Genomic DNA, 16,577 nt, shown 5'->3' on the forward strand with positions numbered 1-16,577 from the left:
GAGATCGCGATGATTGCCCGAATGTCAAGCCCAGGACCCCCAGTAAGTATTATTGATAAAGCCCAAAACTCGGCTGGCGATCAGAACCGACTCTGGCGTCTTGTGCCGGGCGTTAAGCTGTTTACAAGATTTTATTCATTTGACCCGCAGTATATTTGGTGACGGCATGAGAACTCTCTCGTAAGTCACCGACGGTTCAGGATTTGTCGGCTGTGCTCTCTCTCCTCCATCCACCAGCGCCCCGGACCAGCCAGCCCCTAAACCCGGTACCCCTCCATGTCGAGGAACACCAGGCTAAACCCACTCCAATCCGCTCCAAACCGCAGCCGAGGATCGCCAAACCACCAAAAAGAAGTTCCATAGCTACGTAAAAGCAAAGCGGGAATAACATCAACCCAACGCCAGCGGCGAGACTCGAACTCGCAACATTCAGATTTCCACGTGCACCACAGTGCCGTAAAAGTCTGACGCGCTAACCGATTGCGCCACGCCGGCTTCCCATTGTTGCTGCGGCGCAGACCCATCTGAAATACTGAGGCACCACAGCCATTCGATCTCAACACACCGATGAAGCATCATCAACAGCACCTGCTTCAGGTCCGTAATGGGCACGATACTAAACCACTCATCACATCGTCAGGGAGCAGAAAACAGCCATGTCAGCTAACAAGAGGAACCGTTCAGAAACACGATGTTGGCTCAACAATCGACTGGAATTTGTTGCCCTGCCTCCCTGATCCTGCTCTCTGCATCCAAACCCAATCCGTTTGGATCTCAGGATGAGTAGATTTCCCATGACCAAGTTGAGTCAATTCATCGAGGTTCAGCCTAGTGGCCCTTGTCCACATCTTCTCATGGATCATGACATGGCCTGCTGCATGCTATCCTTGGGACCACTGGGCCAAGTTGGTTAAAGCCCGAAGAACTGGGATGCCGAACAGTTCCTGGCCTTGAGTTAGGTTGCCATGTCGGGCTGGATTTCAGCGTGCGACGCACAGGTATGTGGCGGCTTCCAACAGAGGACGACCGGGCCATCCCCGTCCAAGCCGGAGCCAAATGCGCAACTCCGAGCTGGCGGCGATTGCTTGGCCTTTGTGGAGGCTCAGAGTGGGAGCTTCGTAGTCAAAGCATTGAGCCCTGCGCTTCTTGGAGGCGTCGCGGAACGGCCTGCGTCGACCGAGGGCAGCCAGCGCTATGGATTCCTCTTCGGAGAGACATGACACCACCGAAACCTGACACCAGCGCGCCGAAGCAGCTTCTTGTCCTGTTGTGGATAGAATGTCCCGTCAAAGCCGTGCTGCGCGAACCGTGCTCATTTCTTCGCCCGACTGCTGCTAGTAGCCGTAATCTTGCTCGTCGACATCAGGTCGCCAATGTATTGCTGGAGGAACTTGTTGTGGTTGTACAGCTTGTCGTGCTCCTCCTTGACCGCCTCGATCTGGTTGAAGAGCGTAGCGAGGGACTCCTGGAGGGCTTGAGCTTGCCTGGATGAGGTTCGTCAGCCCGTCGCTCATCCTGTCATGTCCGTCAGGCCGATCACACTCACTGGTACACCTCCTCCCTCGTTGGGAGATTGTCGGCGCTATCTTCTCGCTCTGGGGGGTTGGCTTTCGTTGATCCTTCGGCCGGTGCAGTGTCAGGAATGCCGGGACCGGACGGCGCAGGTCGTACTGGAAGGACTGCCTCGGCCGCTGATGGTTCCGATGGCTCGGACCATGGTTGGCTGGAGGCATCGAGTGTCGTCACTTCATCCATAGTGCAGTACCGGTCTTGCCTGGCAAGAGGTTCAAGAGTGGGATTCGTGTTGGTCGGCAGACATCAAGTGATGAAAAAGGCGAAACATTGACGTCCATCAGCCAAGGAACCATCAAGCGACGCCAAGAGATGCATGTTTGCCCCTAACCCTAACCCTTTAAAGCCTGACATCAACCACATCGTCCAGGGTTGGCGCCGCCGACGCTCTGGGATCAATCGTCTGACATCACCTATTGGCTCGTCTTCAAGCTTACACCGTGCCAGCTCCATTGACCCGAATTATCTCCCCAGACACCCACTTAGTATCCTCTCTCACCAGGAACGCTACCACAGATGCAATGTCCTCTGGCTCACCAAACCTCCCAAACGGATTCTGCCGCCGCAATGCCTCGAGCATTTCCTCGCTTTTACCCCTGTAAAAGAGTTCCGTGCCAACCGGTCCTGGAGCCACCGCGTTGACGGTGATACCCTTCGGAGCCAGTTCCTTGGAGATGGTTCGCACCATCTGTTCAATGGCTCCCTTTGTCGTAACGTACAGCATATACGGGGCCGGGATGTTGGACATGGTGGTGAGACTTGTCGAGACGAAGACGACGCGCCCTCCAGCAGGGATGTGAGGCACGGCTTTCTGGACGAGAAACAGAGGTCCTTTGACGTTCAGCGCAAAGTGCTCGTCGAAAGCCGCCTCGGTGGTGTGCGCGAGGTCGTGCATTCCCAAGACCCCAGCTATGGTGGCTGGTCAGTTTCTGTCAGTTGGCAAATGAAAGCCTAGAGAACGCACCATTTGGAATGACAATATCGATGTGGCCGAACTTCTGAACTGCCTCATTGACAAGCCTTTCAATGTCTGGAATCTTCGAGGCATCAGCTTGAACGGCCAGTGCTCGGTCGGTGCCGATGGATGCCACAAGTTGCTCAGCACTATCGCGGTCCGAGGGGTAGTTGATGACCACGGAAGCACCTTCAGCGGCAAGACGCTGAGCAGTTGCGCGGCCGATGCCTTTGGATGCACCAGTGATAAGGGCAACTTTGCCTTGAAGAGACATTGTGGTAAGGTGATGAGGGATATGGACAACACTGTCGACTGTTCAAATCAGGGAGGAGTCAAGGTGTACTTGAACGGAAGTGAGATATGCTGTGAGTCTTATATTCTCAATTTCATCTCCACGTGTGACGTGAAGCTGGTTTATCAGAATCGCATTATTCAGCTCGGAAAATAAACGTTGTGTGGCAAACCTGACACATGAGATTAGATCCGTTAACTCCGAGGTATGTACACCATCGCCGTGATCAACAAACGACACGGACAGTCAACCCCATTCCGACCCAGGAAGCCGAGGTGGGTGTGGGTTAAGCCGTTGTGTCTATTATCGAAACAATGCCCAAGTCTGCCGAGTCTCGACCCTTGCCTTTCTTTGCCTCTCCCAAACCCAACCCGGACCCGCATTATCGGCCTTGCTGAAGCCATCAATGAATAATTGATATCATCTTTATACCACGCCTCGTAGTTAATACCTATTCGTACCTCATGTAATCATAAACGTCATCGGTCGAAGAGAATGTGAAAATCAGAAGCTGCAAGCCAATGAACTTTTCCTCGATCCCTTCAAGAACCATCTTCATCAAATCCTCACCATGCTTCGGGAACGACAAGTTCGGGGAAGAGAAGAAAATTCTTTCTCCCCCCTCGATCCGTACGTAAGGATTATAAAAGATACGTAGCGAACGGAGGTTGGGAACCAGTGAATGCAACTGAGTAAGGTCGTTACGGACTTTCTCAGTATCGGATACGTGACACATAATTAACCAGTAATCTAAACAAAACCATAATAAGAGTTAATGCCCGCCAGAGGAGAGACGCGTGAGGAGGTTGGCGATGCATTCTTACCAATATTCTGGATGTAGTGTCTGTTGCAACCGATTTGCTCCAGCCTACGGCGACGGGAACGACGCGTGTCAGTTGTAACCGCCTTAGGGAATGGGGGCCAGACGTCGACGTGATATGACGAATAGGTACGGGGATTCGGGTATCACGTACCAGTGAGTGATCCAACTGCGGCTGGGTGAAGGGGGAGCCGGAATGCGCTCCAACTCAAAACACAAAACAGAGAAAAAGTGAAAGATATTCTTGCCGTAGAACCGATGTGCTGCTTCAGCGGCCACCTGTCTGTTGACGCAAAGCAAGCCGATATATTCGTATGCAAACAACATCTCCTCTGGCGGGTACCCTCCAAAAAACTGCCTGAAATACTCTGTTGCGTCCCTGATACGCGGTTGTGCGTTATAATTCCTTCTTTCCTGGCCATCTCTATTCCCTTTCGGCGTGCATGCTGTGGATTGACTCACTCATGCTCCCAGGGCACAGGAAAGAGTGGATAGTATGGCTGGACAAGCACGAGATCATAGAAATAAACGCATATCTCTGCCGGAAGGGCAAGGAAATACTTGAATTGGCAGACGCCAGTCGAGGTCAGGTCAAGGTCTTGTTCGTCCATGCTGTTTGTCGCGTCAGACATTGGCCATCACTCGTCCAGCTGACATCGTGAAGGAGGACGCCATCAGTTGGCAGAGACCAATGAAATATTATTTATAGTTCATCGAGGATGTCTGAGCCCCACAATTATTCTTCTGGTCTTACTTTTGAGCTCGCGTGTAGCCTCTGCTGCGCCTCAACGCCAACCCATAATAACAGGCCACTCAGGCAGACTTTGGAGCAAACATACTTCACCCCGAACACACCCATCCCCGTGGCACGTACCATCCGGAAGTCCTCGATGTCGTCAAGAACTCCGTTCCACGTTCGCCCTCAGTCTGTCAATGACAAAGTTCCGAGACTCGTAAACCCACAGCATCCAATCCCCTTCAAAGCATACACTTGTATTGTAACAAACGTCAGGCAATTGATATTTGGGACCAGCAGCAGGGCCTTGGTGAGTTCAACTTTGGCCCCGTCAAGGCCAACCACGATGTGAGCTCTGAGCCGGTAAACTGTGATCAAGCGCTGGTGTTAGTATGGATCTCGCGGGCTGTCGAGAGAAAAGGCGAACACGTACCAAATAATGGACCGCAATCCCCATCTCAAGAAAACCTCTATTGTTTACAACAATAGTAACGCCAATATCAGTATCTGTTTGGAATTCCTGTCCACGTAGTGGGACCTCCAGGTCCTGGACTGCTAGGAGGACTTGGCCAGGCGTTTCCTGGACCGCTTGACCACGTGTTGTTGGGAGGATTTGGCCAGGCATTTTGACCGTATAGACCTCCTGACCATCCGTTGTAAGGGGGTCCCGGCCATTGGTTGTTTGGAACCCCAGGCCACGTGTATCTTGGATCTCCTGGCCATGGGCCGGCTGGACCTCCCGGCCATGTGGAGGTGGGAGGGTCGGGAAGTGAGGTAGGTCGGTTTTCTGTTGCCTGAGGCGAGGTGCTCTCTTCAGGAGGCTTTGTCGGTTTTGGCTTTCTCATCTCCTTCCTGATGCGATTGATATGGACAATGGAGCCAGCCACGCCCAGTATCGTCGTAACAGCGCCCATTGTCATGTATGCGATGGCAAACCCTCGACCAGGGATTTTGCAATATGGTTGACCTCCGCCGTAATGGTGCCACGCCGCCCAGCTCACACCACCAACGCGCACCGCCCAGGATAGAAGAGCAGCAATCACCGTGGACTTGCCAAACTCGGCCAATGGGATCGTCATGAAGAAGTAACAGACGGCCGGAACGAACCAAAGGGTCTTCATCGAGCTATCAAACTTCCACAGAATGGCGAGGATGGCGGCGCCCACCACGAGACACCAGAGAAGCATGAACCAACCCCAACGATTTTGGACCTTCCTTGATGGCGAGAGGAGAAACTCGAGAACGAGGAGGAATATCCCAACTAGCGCGTTTGGTAGCACTGGGACAACCCACCAGCTCTCCGAGAAGGGGATGTTCGCGTACTCCTTTGAACAAGCCCTGACCATGGTGAGTGTTGCCGTGGCAATCGTGAGGCACTCGGTAAACACGCTGATCCAATATTTGAATGACCGGCCCGGTCTCCAGTTTGCGTTCGGTGTTCTCCCGTCGAAGAGATGTCCCCGAGAGGACGTGCGTACGCCCTGGTAGTAGATTCTCGCACCATGTGCCGGCCCGTCGCCGCAGTGGAGGGCGATGGCACCGGCGCTCATGGGGCTGGTGGCGCGGATACATGCCCATACGACCGCATCAAAGTAGGCGCGAAGTCCTCCGCCTTTGTCGCGAGGTTTGAAGAGGAGGTGTATATCGCTTGCCCACCACATCACCTGAATGGTGAAGATGGTGAAGATGAGCGAAGCCCATCCCAAAGGGGACACAGTTTCGCAGTTTTCTGGATGGTCGGCGGTCAGATGCCAACTGCACCTCACCCATGGTTCGATCGTGACAGTCGAGGCTGTTGTTATGACATCTTTGTCCCAATAATCGTAGTATGTGGAATACGCTGTTGTGGTTATGCCGTCGACGGTGCTGCATTTGTCGACCACGACGAAGGTCGCAGAGACAGGAATGTCGTGATATGGCCCGCTAACGGTGAAACAAGCAGCATCGATGCTATTGGATTTCCCGGAAGGTGCGCGGGCAGAGTAAGGAAGACATGTCACAGCCGGGTAGGTGGTAAACCCAGTTGCGAGAGTGTATGTTACTGCATTGACAGTTTCGATGTCTCGGCCATTCCAATAGGTATAATGACGAGGAACAAGGGCCGGTGTTGCAAGGGGCATCGTAGTTGTGGGAGCAACGGTTGTCGGTGACGCTCCTGCTACAGCAACGGGGATGGTGTATGGAGTGATGATCATCTTGTTGCGGAGTGATGAGAATGTAAAATAATCGCTACAGAACCAAGATGTCAAAGAACGGACGATACAGACTTGAGTCCAGATTATGGATAGTAATCGGGAGATTTACTCATTTATTAAGATATCTGTGCTCGACGGGATTTAATACTTTCAGCATTTTACTTGTATGTTTGGGCTTCCAAAGATGAAGTCGCTCGCTGTGGCTCTGCAGTGGTGGAGTGATCATTGACATCCTGCCCCTGAAGTTGGTCAAACTTTGTCCACAAGGCTGGGGATTTCTGACCACAATTATGTACAAGAGTCCAACGAATAATAGAAAGACATGAATGGGAAAATATTCTCATGCCATGAGGCCACATCTGTATGTCATGATATCTGCACCCTCAGAGCACTAGTCTTCTTTGAGTTCCATGATGGATTTAAGAGCATGGCCTGGATGGTAAGAGAGTGGTCAGTGTGGCGTCCATATCTCACCAGAATCGTGAGCTGAGGTCTACTTAGTGCCCTACCAAGCCAGCTGATCCGGCGACAAAAACCAGCCGCACGATCGCCAAGGTTCACAGCGCAGAACACACCAGCCCACCGGGTGTTCATTTGCCATCAGCTGCGAGTTTGAAGACAGAATGAGCGGCCGAGGAGTGATCAACTCTCAAAGGAAGATCTCCTGATAAGATCTCCCTCGGTTAATCCTTGCCCCTCTGATACTGTGCGCGCCTTGATCATACTCTCAGCCTCGGGCCAGTTGGCTGTCCGCAAATCTGTCACCAGTGGCCTGACAGATGCAGCCTCGTCCCGCCAATCTAGTCCACAGAAAGTCATCTGCAACTTATTAGCATTTGACTCCTTTGCTGCCAACAGGAGATTCTTGTCTCAAGCCCAGTCATAACGTTGAGGCTCAAGATACAGTTGTAATGAGTATTAGATACATGTTTTAGTGAAACAGGCCTGATAAAGCATGAATACTGACCCCAACTTGCTGGATCCAACCCAGCTCTCTCACTCAAAGCCGCATCTGACCAAAACCAGAACAGTGTCATAGACCTTACCGCTCACCCATCCTACGGCGGTCATGTATTGGTTAACTGGCTCATCAGGGGCGAAGACAAACCGCCCAAAATACCTCGGGGCGAAACCGTGTCACTCCCTATGGCAAACAGCACTGACTGGAGAGAACCCATCCTCGCCAAGGAAGAGGTGAGTCGTCATTCCGACCACTATTAGTACGATCTTATGGGCATTACCGCCCTGAGGATTCGACTGGATATCTCCTTCGTCGCCAGAACGCTCGAGCTCCCGGAGCTCGAGGCCGCTGCCGCCCAAGATCTGGCCGTTGGTCACTGGGCACTCGGTCCGAAGACGGTTTTGGCAGCCATCAAAGCGTCGATTCCGGTGCTGATCAGCGAGCTGCCTGGATTTGAGGCCATGTTCAACGACCTCGAGGATGACCCCGTCGCCAAGAGATATACTCGTGAGATGATGACCGGTCAGATCCTGCCTACGTTGATCAATCCATTGAAGGATTGGCTGCGAGAGGGCGGCGTACGGATGCAGTTTGAGGGTCCCGGAGCCACGGCCTGTCTGAGATGGTTGGAAAGGGTGAGGGAGGCTTATAGGTCGGCCAGAGTGACATATGCTTTATTGTTTGAGCCTACCACTGCTGGGTCAACTTGTGTCATAGTGGAACAGTGGAGGAGAAAGACATGGGGAAAGAACGGAGCTTGCGGTCGAGCCACGTCATCAATAACAGTGCAGAACCAGCGCCTCCTTATCAACAAAATCTTCGGGGTGCACTGCACATGTTTACAGCACTCTCGTATTCGTGCAACTCCCAAATTTCCAGCCTGTTCGGGAATGGTATCCTCCGCCCGCCTCGGCGGGCAAAGAGACACCCGCTTGTCTCAGCTCTGAAATCACCTACTTATCCTTGCTTCACACGCTTCCCTTCTCAATAGCCTCACCTTGACAATCAGTTAATAGGCACCTGAACGGATATTTTCCACGTTACTTGTCATCTCCAAACTTTTGCTATTGCTTGAACCTCAATGCTGTTAACGGCAACTGTCTTAAACGGGGGGTGGCGCGCTAAGGACAGTATTTCCTGATGGAGATCCGTGATCTGGATCCCCTTCGGCCTAGCCGTGCGGCTGAATCAAATGTGCTGGAATCTAGGATCGCGAACACTCACTGTACAGGTTGATTCAGCTGTTTGCTCTGCCTGTTGGTCATGGTTGGGTCTGTAATTAGTCATTACCTTTTGCATGGATCAATCGGGACTGCCAATGGACACCGTGATACAGGGCTGAGGTGGAGAAAAGACCTGCAGCTATTGATGATCAGCTGGAGCAAAGAAAACGTTGGATAATCCAGCTCAGGATGATGTTTATAATCTCAGTAGTTATGTATACTTAAGGCAAGTCTCTGGTCAACACCAACTCTGAGAGCGCCAAGCAACTCTCTATCTGCGTGTGGAAACGAACTCACCTGGCGCATGTCCTATCATTTCTTGACTCTACCTTTCAACAGCTGCTCCTTTATCTCTCCATAATCCTCAATCACCGATTCCGCGTCCGTTGTCCACCATGGTAGCCATTGCGCTCTCGAACGCCGTCAGTCCGACGTGCGCCCTAAACCTCTGCCTCCAACAAGTCGCCGGCCTTCTTGACAACCACGTCGCTGTGCAGTACGACGCGTGCACTTCCGCCTTTGGTGCACCTGTGACGACAACCTAGTTAGTCTTTCAGTACCTGATCCCTATAATTAACAATTCCACAAAATTCCATGTCCGGTATCTAACTCTTGGTCTCAGTACGGTTGATTCGGCCGTTTATACAGTCACTGTTCCGGGCGAAACCTTCACTGATGGCCCAGATGTCGTCTGGGTCACCATTACTGAGACCGCGAGCGACTTCATCACGCAGTGGGATACGGTGTATACCACGGCTACCGAAACCTCCACCGTAGTTGTTACCCAGACTGCCAATGCCGTTTCCAATCTCAAGGTCCGCGACCAAGGCGCTTCAAAGAAAAAGAAAAAGAGGGGCCACTGCGCGGCTCGTACCTCCACAACTCCAACCACGTCGATCGACGTCACCACTCCTGCACCCGAGGTGTCCATCCCAACCAACTGTGCCAACCTCGAGGAGTTCTCGTCCGCTTGTAAATGCATCACCGCCGCCAGCGATGTCGGGACCGTCACAGTCACGGTCACCGAGGCCACAACCACCTACGCCATAACCGCCACTCAAGACGTCTGGACCACGCCGACTGAGACGCTCACGTTTGGAGAAATTGAGGACATCACTTACACCCTTTCCTCCACCACCACGCTCACTACAACCACCACAGTTGTTACCACGAGCACCACAACCGTCCCTCCGCCACACCGGGCTATGTTGAGGTCACCTCGGGGCCGGGACAAAAGTACCTGAACCTTGACAACCCCAGCTTCATCTTGAGGGCCGTGAATGCTCTGAATATCGCATCCGCGGTCAAGTTCATGGACTTGGAAACCGAGATGAACATGCCTATGACCTGTCGGGTTGACGAGAGCGACGTCATTACGTGCGACGCGCTGACGTCGGAGCATGACGCTACGCTGTTGAACTGTTCATCGGTTCTGTGAATAACGAAGCAAGGAGTCCCGCCGGGCGGCAATTGCGTGCCCGTCATCTCGGTGAGGTTCGTGCCGCTGAGCTAGATTTAAGTTTAGAGTATCCTGGGCAAATTCTCTTCAAGATAGTGGGTTGGTAAGTGATGGAAGACACCGATGCCTAATAATGGGGTGATGCCCCGGTTTTCTTGTGGTCGTAATTACTTGATTCTCGTGTTTTATTCATTAATTGGACAGCATTTGTGGACATCAAGCCGACAATTACTGGATCCTCGAGCCTCACTGGTAGTTAACGATAATAATAAAATTCGCTTATAAAGCTCGCAAAATAACAGCTGTGCTCCGTAACTTCGAAAAGATGATCTTCCTCACCTTCACAACAAGAGTATCAGGCTGTTCTGTGGTAACAAGCCAGAGCTATAAAAGGTGCACTGACTATGGCAGCACCAACGGATTCGTTTTCGCTGCCTCATCTAGCTTCCTTAGCATATGAAAGCGGCAACCACTTCACGTCTCACCGACGCAAGACAAGGCTAAGAGCGTTGCCTGCCCTGGACATCATGGACAACATGTCTGCCACTCCGGGCGGTCTGCCGAGCCAACCACATGGGGGAAACTCCCGTCACGGGTCTATGGCACTCCGGTAGTTATGCGGGCCGAGTACTTACCTGAGTTTCAAGTCAAGGTGGTAGCCAGTCTGGTCATTCATTGTCCCGTCATCGGGTAGCCATGTGTACTAATACACAATCTTGAGGGAAATGTTCACCCAAGTTTTGAACGAAACCAAGACAAATTACAGACCATCTCCGGCCCGGCTATCGATCTCAATCTGTCCTTCGTCATCCACACCCATTCACAGTCTGGAGCCTTCCCTCGCTAACCTGGCCAGGACAGGGACGACCCGAGAACAAGAACCAAGAACCAAGGAAGAGGCTCGGTTGCAATTCTGTCCTTTCCCTTGTTCTCCTCTCTGTTCTTCTGGAAAAGGCGATTGGGAAAAGGTAAGGAAGTATGACCGTAGAAAAGCAACGAATTCTAACTTACCTTATTGTTCAATTTTGATGTTTCCCTCCTCAACGTCATTGATCAAGAACTTGAACATGTTCTGAGCAAAATCAATGCCTTCCCCGGTATGAACCCGAGGCTGAAGTCCACATTGAACCCCGCAAATGTGCCCACGATTCTGGCGCTCAGCTGCGTCTTCCCCAGGTTTGCTGTCCGCAGGTCACCTGACACTTCGATTCTCTTGATGATTAAGAGGAGGTTCAGTGAGTGCTTTGCCACCCACCCACTGACGGACCGGACTGCGTCGAGCGTTTTAACGGCCCCCTGAAGCATCCAAGCAGCGGCATTCACTGACGCCATGTCACTCTCCGCGGCGTGGAGATGGATTTCGGCCTGTGTGACGGCGTTTGCTTCTTCGCCTGTCTGTACAGCGTCGATGGCGTCTTGCATGCTCTTGAGTGTTGCACCCTCGGCATCATCCCACCTTGTGAGAGCGTCCTCTGCCGCGGCCACTGCCATCTTCTGGGGGTTGTTCGGGGCTCTGAGTTCCCAGAGCGCCATCTTGTCCTTGGTGACCTCTCCTTGCGCCTCGCTGGTTCCCTGCTGCAACGAAGTGTTTGCGGCATTGAGCAATGTCCGGGTGTCAGTCTGCAGGTCGGCTAGCTTCTTCGTTCTGTAGTCGATATTGGTCTGCAGGAACTGGTATTCTGGCATTTGGGTGGCGCCCTTGGCATCCAGGAGATCACTCAAGCTCTGTTGAGCGCAACGACGTCCCTGTCTCGAGCTTCCTGCTTCGCCCTGAGATCAAGCATCGCGTCGAGCCTGCCCAGGAATATCGCGTTGTCGTAAGCCTTCTGGGCGTCGTCAACGGCTTTCTGCGCTGCGTCGAGCGAGTTCCGGTGGCTGTCAACGTTGGCTTGGGCACTCTTGATCTTGGCATTAACAGCGTCGAAACGGCGGTGCATCATGGTTTGCGCCATGAAGAGTGCTTGCGTGGCGGCGGAGATGTCCTTGTTGGCTTTGGTTTCTAGATCTGTGACGCGTCGCTGTAGTTCTTCAATCTTCGCCGCCGCCGCCGCCTTCTTATCCTCAAGCTGCCGCTCTGCCGCGGTAACAGCCGCAAGGTAGGTCTGGTTTTTCTGGTTATAGTCCTGAACAAGAGTCTCACGTTTGCGTGCAGCCAACGCCCTTTCGAGGAACAGGTCGTCCTTCTTCGAGTTGAGCTTCTCTTCGTAAGCTTTCTTGGCACTTTCGAGTTGCTGTTTCGCCTGATTGACAGAGGCCTGGTACTCCTTGGTCACCTGCTCAAGCGCGCTCTAGGCCTGTTCGGCGGTGTCTTCAGCGAAGGCCCCAGCCGTCTTAACGGATTCCGCAACTTGTTCGGCGATAAAGCTGAAAAGCGCCTGGTCGAGGACAGCATCCACGTCAAATTCCAGGCCCTTAAGATCGCTGGTAAATGTCCCAGGCCTCATGTTTGCCTTCAAAGTGAATGTCAATTGCTCCGAAAAGACCAACTCCGTCTGAAGCCGGAAGACTGGTTCTGGCAAGACCTGGACCTCCATCGACGCCTTGGCCTGAAGACCGAACAGGGCGACACTTCCGTCAATGGAGACACTCTGCGCCTTTGGTCCGAACTGCACCTCCAGATGAGCTGGGGTTCCAGTCTCGAAGCCGGTGATTAGAAGAGGACCAATCGCCAGCATATGAAGAGAACCCCAAATGTGAATCTGGTCCTGTCCAGTTTGGAGCAGGACTCTGCAGGAAATGGCCGCTTCGTGCCCCCAGAAAAGAGCGTCGCAGTCGAAGGACGCGCCCCGCTTGTACTCAGTGCTGCCGATAGTGGTGCCAGGCGACAAGTAGAAATAGAAGTTTTGGAAGACAAGAAAGTCATCGTCCGGCTCAGGGAAGCCGACCTGGAAAAGAGCTCCGGCAAATTTCACCAGGTTTCGGACACCCAGGTTCTCGATGTGCAGCATGATGAGCTCGTTCTCCGGGTTATCGCTGACCGACAAGGCCGCCTTTCCCGTCACTTGGCCGACGGCGAGGCCGGCGGCAAGGCCAATCGTATAGGCAGGTCCGTTGAAATCCACGCCAATCTGGAGAGCTAGATCAGGCCCCAATTTGAGCTGCGGAGACAGGCCGAATGGATTCTGCCACCACTGATTCTTGAGCTCAATGGTAAGATTAGCATCTTTCGGTCCGATCGTGAACCCACCGCCAAACAGAAGAGGCGGAGACGGGGCGGGCATCTGGAGATAGAAGTTGGATTTGAGCGCGATTGTTGGCGTTGTTGATGCCTCGATACAAAGTGTAATTTGGGTTGAGGTGACGACACCGTTCAAGAGTGACAGTGTTGGCTGTTTAGTCAGAATGATGTTCAGAATCCACGACGACGTCCATGTCGCGTAGACTGCCTGCAGGGTCAAGCCTGTCAGAGCATCACCCCCTAGTGTATTGTTGAGCGCGGAGATTGGCATCAGGGTCCCCGCCACCTGAAGGCCATCGACGGCCTGGTACTCCGGGGGGATGGCGGCACCGGCGAGGCCGTTGCCATCGACGTTGCTGACGATTAGCATCGGCCTTTCGACCGCCAGATCGAGGAAGGTGCCGCACAGGGCCGGTGCCAGCTCCGAGAGCAGAAACGAGCCCTCGAAGGCGCCCACAACTGTCCACAGAAGGCCTCCCTCAAGATCTCTGGAGAAGAACATAGTCGCCGAGATAACTCTGCCGCCGATTGTGGTGATGTTGCCATGGATGGCAAACCGGAGCGGGGGGATGGTTGATTCCTGTTGGCCCTGGATGCCGATGAAAACGTCAAGCGAAGCACTCTCCAGGACGATGCCGCTTCCCAAGGACACGTTGTTGACGCCGCCCGAGATTTGCACTCCAAACTCGTTGATGGAGATTGTGGCTGTGGCAGCAGTGTGGCCCTGAACCGTGACGCTTCCGGATATGGCCGGGCCCGAGGAGTCAGCGGAGAAGCTGAGGTTGTCAAATGTGATATCACTGTTCACATTGTTGAGCTTAGCCCCCAACAAGTCCTCATACATGTCACGCAGGTCGTTCAAGGTGAAGTCCTCGAGCTGACAGGTCAGGAGCCAGTCGTCCATGGAGTAGAAGCCCCAGAGCTTCAGTGTCGAATCCCGCAACAAGACTTCCGCTGATGCTGTAAAACCCATCACCGAGGAAGCATGCGCTCCCGGAGCCAGCGTTGCCTGCAGGTCCAACTTCGATATCTGGAGGCCCGTGACGCCACCAAAACCCGACGGTCCAATAGCGGAGGGGTTTCGAACCGACACCATGAACTCGAGCACGCCCTGTGCTTCGAGCACTTGAAAGTCCGCCGCCAGCGTCCCCATATTCTTTGTAAGAAGGTCCAAGCTTCCGAAGAAACCGATGCTGTGGTCGAATTCAGTGTCGAACGGTGGCCATGGGGTCCGAGACCGTGAGAGACCCACGTTGATGCCGAGCTCCGTTATGTGCGCCACGTTTCCCAGAACGATGTTAATATTGGGGAGCGAACCGCGGAAGGTGAGCCCACTGCCAACCGAGAGGCGTTTTTCCCAGTTGTTTTCGGAAAAGAGGAAGGCCTCGACGTGTATTGCCGGAGCTGTCTGTGAGAAGACGGTGCGAAGCAAATCGTTGACAGTCTGGAGCGGACCCGAAAACACGACGTCGGTCTGGATCCACGTGCCGTAGGGCGTGGTCGGGGTGGGAAACTGGTTGTACACGAACGCTGTGTTCTTGAGCGCGATCGCCGAGCTGTAACCGGATACATCCAGATCGTGGAACAATGTCCAAAGGGAGTTGACCAGACCGTCCTGAAGCGGCACGATCTGGCGCTTGCCCTGTGTTGGTGATTTGGGCAAGTCGTACACAGACGGCGGACATATGCCGAAGAGGGTGATGGTGCCATGGGTCACGTATCCATCAGGAGGCATGGCTGAAGGGTTGGCAGTGGTGATGAGGCCAACAATGTCCTCTGTCTGCGACGAGTGACGCGACGCAAGGCGCCATATCGCCCCTCGCCCAACAGAGGACCTAAGCCGTTGAATACGGCTCCATGTCTGTCGCCGATGGAAGGGGCTCCTTTGCTACTAGCGCCGTGCCGCCTGCGGCAAAAGAAACCAGCATCAAGCGACCGTCGCAGTCCACAGTGGCCATGGCGGGGTCGTGAAGGAGCGCGCCGCCTAATACCATGAGGGGAGGGCCGTCTTCGCTGGCGGCGGCCTGCTGATGCGAAGAACCAGGATTCAGCGCCAACATTTCCATCTCAGCCTCGATGCTCAGAGACGCTGGAGATGGATGGGGCGCAGAACTCTTGAGGTGTAACTGGCGGTTTCTCAGCAAAAGTTGATCAACCCTAGCCTCGAGGCTGGTGAAGAAGCTCCGCTGAAACGGGTAGAAAATTTGCTTCGGAAGCACGTCAATATTGAGTAGGCTGGCATGCCGGGTCAGAGCCATGGAGTAAGTCAAACTCCAAGACAGGTTTGGATATGCGAGCGCCGCTGCCCAATAGTCGGGCCAGTATCCGCCCCCGGGACCCGTGACTGTCTGGCCGTTGATGTCCTTTGCTGTAGGCGGCTGGCCGTCCTTGCCACTCGAGACCTCCACAGTGCGCACCGACTTCTGATCGGGTTCGGCGACACCATGACAACTGGCACGTTAGCAGGGGTGTTGGTGGTCATGAGGGTTCCCGAAAGCGCGGTGACTCGTGCCCATTTCTTGTCCTTGTTTAGCACGTGTTCAACCCTGAACAAACGCTGCCAGGCCTTTTCGTAGCGAGTCATCAAACTGTTGGCCTCGCTCGAACCAAAAATGAGGTTGGAGGCGACCTGGTTGCCCTTGACGCCTCCTCTCGAGCCCCATGAGAACGCGGTGCGGTGCAGCCATTCAGCCGGATACACGCCCGGGGAGCTCCAGATCCCCTTGGCTCCGACTCTGACCCTCGGGCTTGGCCAGCCGGCTGCCACAGCGATCTCAGTTGCTGAACCGCCTACTTGTCGCTGCTGGTCCGGCCCTTCGCCTCGAGCGCCTGGCCGGGCAGCCGCTAACATGGTCTTGTAAGACACAATGCTAGCATTGCTGCCCGTAGGAATCTGTGCATAGCCCAATGCCTTTCGAAGACGTTGCGTGAGACTACCACTGCGCGCTGGGTTGAGCTGGCTATCTAGCATTGCTTTGATGGTCGTCTTCATGCTGTCGAGTATTTCTTCAGTCGGCAGATCATACCCGGGATAGGCCTGCAAAAAGTTGGCGTAATCTTCCTCGCGGATCCATGTCTCAAAGTCACCAAAAGGGGACTTGCTGAGCTGTGCAGTATCCGTCTGTGTCAGCTCGACTGGTTGGCGGTTTCAGGGGGGGAGGGGGGGGGGGGGGGCGGGGGGCCGCG

The 16,577-nt window shown here is 53.8% G+C and overlaps 6 protein-coding genes and 1 non-coding gene across 7 annotated transcripts in view; 1 reads left to right on the plus strand and 6 right to left on the minus strand.

Moving 5' to 3' along the window:
* Positions 1 to 399: 399 nt before the first annotated feature.
* Positions 400 to 495, minus strand: VTJ04DRAFT_t19. Its single transcript has one exon. It is a non-coding gene; the product is annotated as a tRNA-Lys (tRNA).
* Positions 430 to 1,755, minus strand: VTJ04DRAFT_1306 (uncharacterized protein; the record flags this gene model as incomplete). The annotated part of the gene is made up of 4 exons (XM_069358979.1): positions 430 to 616; positions 997 to 1,264; positions 1,330 to 1,484; positions 1,547 to 1,755. 4 exons carry the CDS (start codon positions 1,753 to 1,755, stop codon positions 430 to 432), a joined length of 819 nt encoding a protein of 272 aa, XP_069223914.1.
* Positions 1,756 to 2,005: 250 nt separating this feature from the next.
* Positions 2,006 to 2,801, minus strand: VTJ04DRAFT_1307 (uncharacterized protein; the record flags this gene model as incomplete). The annotated part of the gene is made up of 2 exons (XM_069358980.1): positions 2,006 to 2,481; positions 2,537 to 2,801. 2 exons carry the CDS (start codon positions 2,799 to 2,801, stop codon positions 2,006 to 2,008), a joined length of 741 nt encoding a protein of 246 aa, XP_069223915.1.
* A 2,129-nt stretch (positions 2,802 to 4,930) lies between these two features.
* VTJ04DRAFT_1308 (uncharacterized protein) lies at positions 4,931 to 6,570 on the minus strand (the record flags this gene model as incomplete). Its single annotated transcript, XM_069358981.1, has 2 exons — positions 4,931 to 5,018; positions 5,669 to 6,570. 2 exons carry the CDS (start codon positions 6,568 to 6,570, stop codon positions 4,931 to 4,933), a joined length of 990 nt encoding a protein of 329 aa, XP_069223916.1.
* Positions 6,571 to 7,800: 1,230 nt separating this feature from the next.
* On the plus strand, positions 7,801 to 10,192 carry VTJ04DRAFT_1309 (uncharacterized protein; the record flags this gene model as incomplete). Its single annotated transcript, XM_069358982.1, has 4 exons — positions 7,801 to 8,038; positions 9,094 to 9,298; positions 9,377 to 9,967; positions 10,015 to 10,192. 4 exons carry the CDS (start codon positions 7,801 to 7,803, stop codon positions 10,190 to 10,192), a joined length of 1,212 nt encoding a protein of 403 aa, XP_069223917.1.
* Positions 10,193 to 11,266: 1,074 nt separating this feature from the next.
* On the minus strand, positions 11,267 to 11,899 carry VTJ04DRAFT_1310 (uncharacterized protein; the record flags this gene model as incomplete). The annotated part of the gene is made up of 1 exon (XM_069358984.1): positions 11,267 to 11,899. One exon carries the CDS (start codon positions 11,897 to 11,899, stop codon positions 11,267 to 11,269), a length of 633 nt encoding a protein of 210 aa, XP_069223918.1.
* A 32-nt stretch (positions 11,900 to 11,931) lies between these two features.
* VTJ04DRAFT_1311 (uncharacterized protein) overlaps positions 11,932 to 16,577 on the minus strand; it is a gene marked incomplete at both ends in the record, with an annotated part of 6,468 nt that continues 1,822 nt past the window's right edge. The window contains 4 exons of the mRNA XM_069358985.1: positions 11,932 to 12,501; positions 12,562 to 15,171; positions 15,284 to 15,759; positions 15,813 to 16,526. Of these exons, the coding sequence (XP_069223919.1) occupies positions 11,932 to 12,501; positions 12,562 to 15,171; positions 15,284 to 15,759; positions 15,813 to 16,526 (4,370 nt within the window). The remainder of the gene's footprint in view (positions 12,502 to 12,561; positions 15,172 to 15,283; positions 15,760 to 15,812; positions 16,527 to 16,577) is intronic.

Source organism: Mycothermus thermophilus, assembly GCF_041956435.1.
Source record: "Mycothermus thermophilus strain CBS 625.91 unplaced genomic scaffold VTJ04scaffold_1, whole genome shotgun sequence".
Taxonomy (NCBI): domain Eukaryota; kingdom Fungi; phylum Ascomycota; class Sordariomycetes; order Sordariales; family Chaetomiaceae; genus Mycothermus; species Mycothermus thermophilus.